General features: G+C 57.0%; 1 protein-coding gene across 1 annotated transcript in view; it reads left to right on the top strand.

Moving 5' to 3' along the window:
* Nucleotides 1-10,157: 10,157 nt before the first annotated feature.
* The window catches only part of LOC128980504 (coiled-coil domain-containing protein 33-like), a gene marked incomplete at its 3' end in the record, with an annotated part of 44,911 nt that continues 43,349 nt past the window's right edge, over nt 10,158-11,719 (top strand). Inside the window, exon 1 of the mRNA XM_054398976.1 lies at nt 10,158-10,467. Within this exon, the coding sequence (XP_054254951.1) occupies nt 10,158-10,467 (310 nt within the window). The remainder of the gene's footprint in view (nt 10,468-11,719) is intronic.

Raw genomic sequence — 11,719 nt, 5'->3', positions numbered from 1 at the left:
CCTTGGCCCCCCCCCCCCCCCTTCTACCCCCCCCCCCCGCCCCACCCCCCCCTCCGCTTTTCTTTGCCCCGAGCTGGCCTGCAGGCCTCGGGCGCCTGGGGGATTGGAGCTTGCTGCTCTCCCCCCTCGGCCCAGTCTCGGCGGCCCTCCTCCTGGCCTGCGCCCCCTCAGTTTAGGGGCGACTGAAGATGGCGCTTGCTGGGGCCCCCTGCCCTTCCCGGGGGCCCGGTTCGGCCTGGCCCTGCTTGTGCCTGCCCTCCACCCTCTCCCTCCTTCTCCTCCCTCCCTGCGCATCCTCCCTAGCCTCCCTTCGCCTCCTTCAGTCCCTCTGTTCCCTCCCCTCCCCTCGCGATCTCATTTCCCCCCTCCCGTCCTTCCTCCTCCTATTCTGCTCCGCCTGCACCCTCCCTCCCACTCTCTCTCCCTTCCCCTCCTTCTCCTTACTTCTCTCCCCCCTCCCGCGCTCCTTCCTCTTGTCCTCTCTCCTGCCTCTCTTTTCTCTCCCCTCTCCTTCCTCCCTCCCTTTCCGTTCCCCCCTGGCTCCTCCCTGCCCTTCTCTTTCCCTCGCCCTCCCTTTGTTTTATTCCATTAGAGTTATGTTACCTCCTCCCCTCACCTCCCCCACGTCCCCCCCCCCCCGGTTCCTCTCCTCTCCCATCCTCTCCCCACTCCCTCCCTCCCTCCTTCCCTCCTTCTCTCGCCTTCCTGTTTCTCTCCCCTCCCTCCCATCCTTCCCTTTTCGCTCCTCGTCCAATGGGAGAATGCACAAACAGTTTCCCCTCCTCCCCCTTCGCTCGGAAGAGCAAAACGAGGGCCCATTCGCTTGGTCTGGTGGTAAATGCAGCCTGAGTGGAAGGAAGAGGGGAGCCCAATCCCTTTTCCCCCTTTCCCCAAATCCTGCCTCTGCAGATTTTTGGGCCAGGGGGGGAGGGGTTGCAGTGCAAGGTGCAAGGGGATAGGAACTAAGTTTTTTGTTGTCAATCACTGGGGCTCAAACAAGCCCCTGGGGAATAAAAGGTGGATTTTAGGTTCAGACAGAGCCCACCAGGCGAGCAAAACCAAGTAGCATCCCCCCTTGCAAAGGCACAAGGGCCGGGGATGAATATAAATAACCCACGACAGAGAATCAGAGAACACCAAAATGGTGCAGGGTTTGGGAAGGGAGCTCAAGGCTCAGCCAGTCCCAACCCCCCTGCCATGGGCAGGGACACCTCACACCACAGCAGGTTGCTCACAGCCACATCCAGCCTGGCTGCAAAAACCTCCAGGGATGAGGCTTCCACCACCTCCCTGGGCAACCTCTGCCAGTCTCTCACCACCCTCATGGGGAAGAATTTCTTCCTAACATCCAATCTGAATCTATCCATTCCTAGTTTTGCTCCATCCCCCCCCAGTCCTGTCACTCCCTGACACCCTCAAAAGTCCCTCCCCAGCTTTCTTGGAGCCCCCTTCAGATCCTGGAAGGCCACAAGAAGGTCTCTTCAGAGCCTTCTCTTCTCCAGACTGCACAACCCCAACTCTCTCAGTCTGTCCTCATAGCAGAGCAGCTCCAACCCTCTGCTCACCCTCGTGGCCCTTCTCTGGACACCTTCCAGCACCTTCCAGATCCTTCCTGGAACAGAGGCTCCAGAACTGGACCCAGAGCTCCAGGTGTGGTCTCAGCAGAGTGGAGCAGAGGGGCAGAATCCCCTCCCTGGCCTGCTGGCCACACTTCTCTTGCTGCAGCCCAGGCTCTGCTTGGCTCTCTGGGCTGCAAGTGCTCACTGCTGGCTCCTGCTGAGCTTCTCCTCCCCCAGCACCCCCAAGTGCCTCTCCTCAGGGCTGCTCTCCAGCCAGTCCCTGCCCAGCCTGTAGCTGTGCTTGGGATTGCCCTGACCCAGCTGCAGGACCTTGCCCTTGGTCTTGTTGAACCTCAGGAGGTTGTTCTGAGCCCAGCCCTGCATCCTGTCCAGGTCCCTCAGGATGGATCCCTTCCCTCCAGCCTGTCAGCTTGGTGCTGATGGTGCCTCAGCACCACTGTCCATGTCACCACCAAAGATGTTGAACAAGCCTGGGCCCAGCACTGACCCCTGAGGGACTCCACTTGTCCCTGGCCTCCCCTGGGCCATGGAACCATTGACAGCCACTCTTTGGGTGCAACCATCAAGCCAGTTCCTTATCCCCTGAGTGTTCCAAACATCAAACCCAGGCTGCACCAGCTTGGGGACCAGGATGTGGTCCCATAGGACAGTGTCAAAGGCTTTGCTCAAGTCCAGGTCCTGCTCAGGGCTTGCACAGCAAGTGTCAGGGAGGGACAGGGCAAGAAACAGCCTGGAGAAGATGGGAAACATCTCAGGGTGCCAAGGAGGGGGATGCTTGGCTCCAGGGGTGAGTGCAGGCAGCTAGGAGGAGCAGGCAGCTTTGCTTTGCTGCCCTTCTCCACCTGCTCCTTGGCCCCAACAGATCTTTCCCAGCAGCTGCAGGGAGTCCAGGAGACAGCAACATAGAAGAAAAGTTTAGAACCTGGACAAACAGATGCACAGGCCACATGTGACAGCAAGTGGAGCAGAGGAAAATTAATCAAGGTTGAAGGCTGAGCTTAATTTTTAGCCAAAACCTCGTGGCCCAAGCTGAACAAAATGACCTGCAAGGTTGTTGTGATCTTTTTTCTCCTCCTCCTTTCCTGCAGCCAGTGGTGTGCCCCAGGGCGCAGTGCTGGATCCAGTTTGGTTCAAGATCTTTAGCAACCACCTGGCTGAGGGCATTGAGAGCATCCTCAGCAAGTTCTCTGATGATACAAAGCTGGGGGAGAGTGGCTGACACCCCTCAGGCTGTGCTGCCATCCAACCAGAGCTGAGAGCTAGCTGCAGGCAAACCTCAGGGAGTTCAATCAGGACAAGGTCAGGGTCCTGCAGCTGGGGAGCAGTCACAGCAGGCACCAGGACAGGTTAGAGGCTGCCCTGCTGGAGAGCAGCTCCACAGAGAAAGACCTTGGAGTGCTGGTGGGCAGCAAGTTCTGCATGGGGCAGCAATGTGCCCTGGTGGCCAAGAGACCAATGGGAGCCTGGGGGGCAGCAAGAGAAGTGTGGCCACAGGGCTGGGGAGGTTCTGTTCCACCTCTACTCTGCTCTGCTGAGACCACAGCTGCAATCCTGTGTCCAGTTCTGGGCTCCCCAGGTCAAGAGAGACAGAGACCTGCTGGAGAGAGTCCAAGGGAGAGTCAGGAGGATGATTTGGGGACTTGAGCATCTCCCCTGTGGAGAGAGACTGAGAGCCCTGGGGCTGTTTGGTCTGGAGAAGAGAAGGCTGAGAGGGATCTGCTCAATGTCCATCAATAGCTGAGGGGTGGGGGTCAAGGGGAGGGGGCCAGGCTCTTTAGGTGGTGCACAGTGATAAGCCAAGGAACAACAGGTTCAAGCTTGAACAGAGAAGATTTCAGCTCAACATGAGGAGAAACTTCTTGACAGTGAGGGTGACAGAGCCCTGGAGCAGGCTGCCCAGGGGGGTTGTGGAGTCTCCTTCCCTGGAGACTTTCCAACCCCACCTGGATGCATTCCTGGGAGGACTACCCTAGGGTGAAACTGCTTTGGACTGGATGATCTCTGGAGGTCCTTTCCAACTTCTAACATTCAGTGCTTCCTTCAGTTTCTTTGTAAACATGAAATGCTGCTGCTGGATCCCAAAGGTCCTTCCTGGGAAAAGGCTGAAATTCCAAGGCACAGAGGTTTGAGGAGGTTTTTTTTTCCCCTTCATCCAAGACAACAGCTTAACAAAGTGATCCTTACAGAGATGCACAGCAGCCCTGCAAGGGAGTTGCTGCCACAGTAAAACATCTCAGGGCACTTTAATGCCCAGCCTGGGTTGGGTATTCCAGCAGCTTGGCATTTTGGGCTCAGAAATGGCTGTTGGGAAAGGAAATGCAAGCCTTGGCCATGCAGCTCCCACCCAAGTAGGGCGAGAGGGATTTTCCCAACCTTAGTGACTCTGTGGTTTGTACTCATGCACAATTTCAAGGGAAGCTATTTCACTCCAGAGGGATCAAGCAGAGGAGTCAGGAGTGGGTTTGGTCTCATCTTTCAGACCTTAAGGTGAGAGGAAACAACCTCAAGTTGCAGCAGGGGAGCTTCAGGTTGGACAGCAGGAGAGAACCTTGCCTGAAGGGGCTCCCAGACACTGGCACAGGGAGGTGGTTGAATCCCTCCCCCTGGAGGTGGTCTGAAGAGGCAGAGATGTGCTGCTGAGGGCCAAGGTTTAGCCCCAGCCTTAGCAGAGTTAGAGGCTGCTTGGACTCAAGAAATCTTAAAGGTCTTTTCCAACCAGCACAAGTCCTCTGACTCTGGGGTTTGCCAGACTGCCCTTGGGCAGCAGGGACCAGGCTGGGAAGAGCCACCCAAGGCATGGGAGAAGCAGGAGCCAGGGAAAGGTGGAGAGGCTTTGGGGTTTCCTGTTCCTCACACCTCTCCCAGTGCCCAGCAGCAGCTGCAGGGTGCAGAGACCCTCCAGCACCTCCCAGCCCCTCACTACCTGCATCCTTGGCCTCTGTCCCACAGGGTAAGGTCTCTCCCAGATGCTTTTTCTGCTTCTGGAGAAGTGTCTGCTCCTGGTGTGTGGTGATCCCCTGAGTCTGTCTTGTCTTGCAGGAGAAGCATTGAGATCCAGGCGTGACCCAGCAGCCACTGCCTCTTGCTGTGCCCACAAAGAGGGAAAAGAGTTTTTTTCTCCTGGAGGAGCAGAGCTAAGGGCAGCAGGAAGCCACCCCTGGCCATACCACCCAGCCCTCACCACTGCTACACAGCTTCCCAACCCCAAACCTGGAGCTCATTACACAGGCAGAGCTCCAGCCAGGTGCCACCTTTCACCTCACAGCCTGCCAAGACCCCACACCCTCCAGGGAGTCAACCTCTTTCCCAACAGAGCCATGGAAGCTGGGATTTGGGAGTGGGGAAATCATAGAATGGGCTGGCTTGGAAGGGACCTGCAAAGCTCATCCAGTCCAACCCCCCTGCAGTCAGCAGGGACATCCCCAACTAGATCAGGTTGCTCAGAGCCTTGTGAGCCTCACCTGGAAGATCTCCAGGGATGGAGCCTCAACCACCTCCCTGGACAACCTGTTCCAGTGTTCCACCACCCTCATGGTGCAGGACTTGTTCCTCACATCCCATCTCAATCTGCTCTGCTCTAGTTTGAAGCCATTGCCCCTGGTCCTGTCCCTGCAGGCCTTTGCAAACTCTCTCTCTATCCTTCTTGTAGCCCCCTTCAGGTCCTGGCAGGCTGCTCTTAGGTCTCCCTGGAGCTTCCTCTTCTCCAGGCTGAACACCCCCAGCTCCCTCAGCCTGTCCTCATAGCAGAGCTGCTCCAGCCCCCTGAGCATTTTCCTGGCCTCCTCTGGACCCTCTCCATCAGGTCCATGTCCTTCCTGTGCTGAGGGCTCCAGCCCTGCACACAGCACTCCAGGTGAGGTCTCAGCAGAGCAGAGCACAGTGTCAGAATCACCTCTCTGGCTCTGCTGCCAACACTGCTTTGGCTGCAGCCCAGGCTGGGATTTGCCTTCTGTGCTGCAAGGGCCCAGTGCTGGCTCCTCTCCAGCTTCTCCCCCACCAGCACCCCCAAATTCTTTTCCACAGGGCTGCTTTCCATCACCTCCACCCCCAGTCTGTACTGACAGTGAGGATTGCTCCAGCCCAGGTACAGGAAGGAAGGTCTCAGCCCCAAGTTTGTCTGTGCCACCTGGACATGAGGGACGGAGGTAGCACCTGCAGACCTGCTGCCCCTACAGGTTGTGGAGCAGCTGGGCAAAGGCTGCATGAGGGAATTGTGCTTGGCTGAGAGGATGGGAAAATTAGCCTTTGATGATGCTCTCATTAGTGGTGGCCCCATCATGTGTTTGCACAAAGGGGGGAGGGAGCAGGAGGGAAATGAAGCAGGCTGGTTCAGGAGGAAGCAGCTCCGCAGCTCCACATTAGAGCCTGGCAGGGTTTCAATTGAAGGGGAGGAAACTTTCTAAAGCACTGGGGAGCTGAAGGCCAAGGTGTGATCCTTCACCCAGACACCAGCTTGATGTTCCCAGGGAGGCAAAATGGTTCAACAGCCTGTGGGGATCCTCCCCTGCCCAGCATGGAGGCTCAAGGAGGGGCTGGAGTGAGTCCCAGTTACACATGAGCAGGATGGTGATGTCTCCATGGGGGACCAGCAGCATGGATTGCCATCAGGAGAAGCTGTGAGGGAGCTGGGAGGAAAAAAGAGGCTGAGGGGAGATCTCCTTGCCCTCTACAGCTCCCTGAAAGGAGGATGGAGGCAGGTGGGGGTTGGTCTCCTCTCCCAAGGAACAAGTCACAGGATGAGAGGAAATAGCCTCAAGCTGCACCAGGGAAGGTTTAGGTTGGACATGAAGAGAAATTTCCTCACTGCAAAGGTTCTCAAAGGCTGCAAGAGGCTGGTGGTGGAATCCCCACCCCTGGAGGTGGTGCTGAGGGCCATGGGTTGGCACCAGCCTCAACAGAGTTGCAGAATGCTTGGCCTTGATGACCTCAAGGCTCTTTTCCAGCAAGAACAATTCTATGATTCCATGACTCTGTGGGAGACCCAGCTCAGAGCAGCATCCCCCATTCAATTCAAGCCCTCCTTTGGCTCTCAGCTGGGAGAAAACATCTTGCTCTGCTTTGGGAGCACTGAGTGGGCTCCAGCCACCAGGACAAGGAACCAGCAGCTCCTCCAGCAGTGTTAAAGGCAGTCATGCTCTCAGCCCTCTCAAGGAAGCCAGCCAGCCAGTTTTGGGCTCCCCAGGCCAAGAGAGACAGAGATCTGCTGGAGAGAGTCCAAGGGAGAGCCAGGAGGATGATTTGGGGACTTGAGCATCTCCCCTGTGGAGAGAGACTGAGAGCCCTGGGGCTGTTTGGTCTGGAGAAGAGAAGGCTGAGAGGGATCTGATCAATGTCCATCAATAGCTGAGGGGTGGGGGGCAGGCTCTCTTGGGTGCACACAGGAATAGGACAAGGAGCAATGGATTCCAACTTGAACATAGAAGATTTCAGCTCAACATGAGGAGAAACCTCTTCACAGTGAGGCTGACAGAGCCCTGGAGCAGGCTGCCCAGGGGGGTTGTGGATCTCCTTCTCTGGAGCCTTTCCAACCCCACCTGGATGCATTCCTGGTGTGATCCTGCTCTGGCAAGGGGGTTGGACTCAATGATCCCTGGAGGATCCTTCCAACCTCCTATGCTCTGAGATTCTATGATTCATGCCCTAACCCACCCTGAATCTTGACACATTTTCCTCTTGTCCTCATCCTCACCTCCACAACATCCTCACTGCAAAAGCAGCTTGAGTAGGGCAGACTGAGGCTGGAGATTGGGAAGAAATTCTTGCCAGTGAGGGTGAGGAGACACTGGAACAGGTTGCCCAAGGGAGGTTGTGGCTCCCTGGAGGTGTCCAAGGCCAGGCTGGATGAGACCTTGAGCAACCTGGGCTGGTGGGAGATGTCCCTGCTGATGGCTGGGGGGTTGGAACTGGATTATCTTTTAAGGTCCCTTCCAACCCAAAGCATTCTGTGATTCAAAGCAGAAGGTTTTAAATGCCCCAAGCCAAGGCTGGGGTCAGGATCTGTACCTCTAGGGTGAGGCTTCAGCTTAGATTTTTCTCTCCCAAAAAAGAACCTGAGGGAGGCCTGGGAGGTACAAGCCTGGAAGCAGCAGGGAGCCTAAGGATTTGATTCTTCTGAGTCCATCTCTCAGCCACCCTCTCAGAGAGATTCTTGGAGGCAAGCTAGAGGTCCTTGCCCTGATGCCTTGTAGCTCCCTGGGCTGCTCCCAGAGCAGACATTTTCAAAAGCCCAAACCTTATGCCCCAGGGTCTATCCCCCAAGCCAGCCTCCCTCCCTCCCTCCCTCCCTCCCTCCCCCCCGAGGATAATCTTGTTGTTCCAAGCTTGCAGCAGTGTGAAAGGGGCTGGAATGTGGAGTTTTTCTATGGAGCTGTCTTAGAGAAGGGCCATCTGCTAGCTCAGCCCCAGCTCCAGCTCACTTTTCACTGGAGACCTCCCAAAAAAAGCTGTGGGAACTTGCTCTTCTCAGCAGCCACCAGGCAATGAGATCTGACAGGGCAGGAGGCTTCCTGGGGGGAGGATCTGACTGTGCTGCCCCCAGCTGCTGCCCACCCCACACCAAGGAGCTCTGAAATGCTCCTGGTAGGACTAAGCTCCAGGTGCTCAGCTGGGTCAGCAGCAGGTTTAGCAGGCAGGGAGCTCAGCTCAGGTTGAAGCAGCCAGAAACACTCAGTGCTGAGCTGGAGGAAAGCAGAACTGGAGGAAAACTCCTCCACAGCCAGCTCTGCCTCAGGGCATCAGCCCTGGAAGGCTCCTGAGCCACATGCAGGCACTGGGACAGGGGAGGAGCTGACCTGCTGGGAAGCAGCTCCATGGAGAAGGAGCTGGGAGTGCTGGTGGGCAACAAGTTCCTCATGAGCCAGCAGTGTGCCCTCATGGCCAACAAGACCAATGGTCTCCTGGGGTACATGAAAAAGAGTGGGCAGTAGGTCAAGGGAAGCTCTCCTCCCCCTCTACTCTGCCCTAGTCAGGCCACAGATGAAAGATTTGGTCCAATCCTGGGCTCCCCTCTTGAAGAGAGACAGGGAACTGCTGGAGAGAGTCCAGGGGAGGCTACAGAGCTGCTGAGGGGCCTGGAGCAGCTCTGTGAGGAGCAAAGGCTGAGAGCCCTGGGGCTGAGAGCCTGCAGAAGAGCAGCCCCAGAGGGGAGCTCAGCAATGCTCAGCAAGAGCTGAAGGAGCTGTGGGGGGCAAGAGGCTGGGGCCAGACTCTTGGTGGTGCCCAGGAACAGGACAAGGAGCAATGGGCACAAACTGGAACCCAGGAGGTTCCACCTGAAGATGAGGAGAACCTTCTTTGGTGCTGAGGGTGCTGGAGGCCTGGAGCAGGCTGCCCAGAGAGGTTGTGGAACCTCCTTCTGTGGAGAGCTTCCAACCCTCCCTGGGCATTGTGCTGCTGGGCAGGCTGCTGTGGGTGCCCTGCTTTGGCAGGGGGTTGGACTGGATGAGCTCCAGAGGTCACTTCAACCCTCACCATGCTGGGGCTCAGGTGGCTGCATGCCCCATCTGCTTTTTGGAAGCTGAGGTAACAGTCAGCTTCAAGAGCATCCTCCAGGAAGGATCTGGAGATCCTGGAGCATGTCCAGAGAAGGGCCATGAGGATGAGCAGAGGGCTGGAGCTGCTCTGCTATGAGGACAGACAGAGAGAGTTGGGGTTGTGCAGTCTGGAGAAGAGAAGGCTCCCAGGAGACCTTCTTGTGGCCTTCCAGGATCTGAAGGGGGCTCCAAGAAAGCTGGGGAGGGACTTTTGAGGGTGTCAGGGAGTGACAGGACTGGGAGGGAATGGAGCAAAACTAGAAGTGGGGAGATTCAGATTGGATGTTAGGAAGAAATTCTTCCCCATGAGGGTGGTGAGACACTGGCAGAGGTTGCCCAGGGAGGTGGTGGAAGCCTCATCCCTGGAGGTTTTTGCAGCCAGGCTGGATGTGGCTGTGAGCAACCTGCTGTAGTGTGAGGTGTCCCTGGCCATGGCAGGGGGGTTGGGACTGGCTGAGCCTTGAGCTCCCTTCCAACCCTGACAGTTCTAGGGTTCAACACCAGCTTCTCCTGGAGGCTCTGCAACATGCAGCAAACCATTCTCTGGTGGATCTTGGAAAGAATAGGGCTTGAGGAGCCACCAGCTCCCCAGGGAGCTGCAGGAAGCCACAGCCTGCCTCAGCAGGCCCTGTGCACACGGGTCTGTGTGCTTGGCATCACCCTGGATAGCCTGGGGCTGTTAGCTGGAAGGCAGCCACCACTTTGTATCTTGTTACCTGGTTTCCCAGCAAACAAACTGGAGTTCAGAGCCCTTGTCCAGGGGCAGGAAAGCTCTCAACATCTCCTCACTGCACCCAAAGAGGCTTTTTCAGAGGCTGGGATTTCTCTTCCTCTTCTTGTTGCTGCCTTCAAAAGCTGCCAAGGGCAGAGCTGAAACCAAGGCGTACCCAGGGGCACCCCCAGGCATTGCCCTGCTGAGAAGGAGGGGAAAGTGGCAGGGGAGTTGGCTTGGCTCAGAAACTTGCCCCAGGCTGCCAGGAGGGCAGAGAACTGCAAAGTGCCAGCTATTGAGCAGGGACCTGGAGAGAGACCTCCCCCTGCCCCCATGGCAGGCAGGGCAGGGGAGCTTCCTATCCCCCTGGCCCTGCAGCGCTCCCGCCTGAAGGCTGAGGAGAAGACCCTGGACTTTGAGTTTGAGGTGGTGAGTGCCCAGTTTAACCAGTGGGGCTGCTATGCCCTGAGGCTGACCGTGGAGAACCCCCTGCTGCAGGGCTCTGGTGCTGGCATCCAGCTCCGCATCAACGCCGGGGAGGTGGTCCAGAGCTGCACCGGCACCACCGACGCCATCGAGCAGAGAGACCTCCACCAGATCTACTCCTTCCAGAAGAGGAAGTTCACCTTCACCCTCCCCAGAGGTAAGGGGCTGGGTGCCACCCAGAGGTGGGCTGAGAAGGAAGGTGAGACAGGAGCAGGGCTCTGCAGCCTGGCCCCAACCCCCTGCCCCGTGCTCATCCCTTCGCCCCTGCAGCAAAGCCCTGAGCTGGAGAGCCAAGGCTGGCAGGGCTGGGTGGGGTGGGGAGGACAGGTTCAGCTTGGGGAGTGGGGCCAACACCACTAACCATGCAAACACCACCCCTCCCTAGAGCCATAAAAACACCTGGTGGGAAAAGCCCTGAAGGTCAAATCCAACCAGAACCTAACACCTGCCTGTACAGAACTGCTAGACCATGGTCCTGAGCTCCTCATCCAAATGTCTTCTGCACATCTCCAGGGATGGTGACCCCACCCCTGGCCTGGGCAGCCTCTTCCAGCCCCTGATGGCCCTCTCAGTGAAGAAATTGTTTCTAATCTCCAACCCACACCTCCCTTAGAGCAAGAAAGCTGGGGAGGGGTCTGGAGCACAAGCCCTATGAGGAGGAGCTGGGGGTGTTTAGCTTGGAGAAGAGGAGGCTCATTGCGGTCTACAGCTACCTGAAGGGAGGTTGCACCCAGGTGAGGGTTGGGCTCTTCTCCCAGACAACTAACAACAGAGCAAGAGGACACAGTCTCAAGCTGTGCAGGGGGAAGTTTAGGCTTGATCTTAGCAAGAAGTTCTCCACAGACAGAGAGATTGGCCTTGGAAGGGGCTGCCCAGGGAGGTGGTGGGGGTCAGCATCCCTGGAGGTGTTTAAGGAAAGCCTGGATGAGGCACTTAGTGCCATGGTCTGGTTGATTAATCAGGGTTGGGTGATGGGTTGGACTTGATGATCTTGGAGGTCTCTTCCAACCTGCTTGATTCTGTAACTTCAGGCCATTCCCTCTCCTCCTATCACTAGTTACCCATGCTTGCCTCTATCCAGGCTGGATAACCCTTTTTGCTAGCATCCACAGAGCAGAGCTGCTGCTGGATGAGCCCAGGAGATCACAGGATGTTAGGGGTTGGAAGGGACCTCCAAAGATCCTCGAGTCCAACCCCCTCCTGCCAGAGCAGGACTGTAAAATCTAGCACAGGTCTCACAGGAACACATCCAGATGGGGCTTGAAAGCCTCCAGAGAATGTGATGCCTCTGGGCCCTAAGCTCCTCATCCAAATGTCTTTTGCACATCTCCAGGGATGATGACCCCACCCCTGGCCTGGGCAGCCTCTTCCAGCCCCTGATGGTGCTCTCAGTGAAGAAATAGTTTCTA

The sequence above is a fragment of the Indicator indicator genome, unplaced genomic scaffold, assembly GCF_027791375.1.
Source record: "Indicator indicator isolate 239-I01 unplaced genomic scaffold, UM_Iind_1.1 iindUn_scaffold_218, whole genome shotgun sequence".
NCBI lineage: Eukaryota > Metazoa > Chordata > Aves > Piciformes > Indicatoridae > Indicator > Indicator indicator.
Note: the sequence above shows the minus strand (reverse complement) of the source record. Positions and strands in the feature narration are given on the sequence as shown.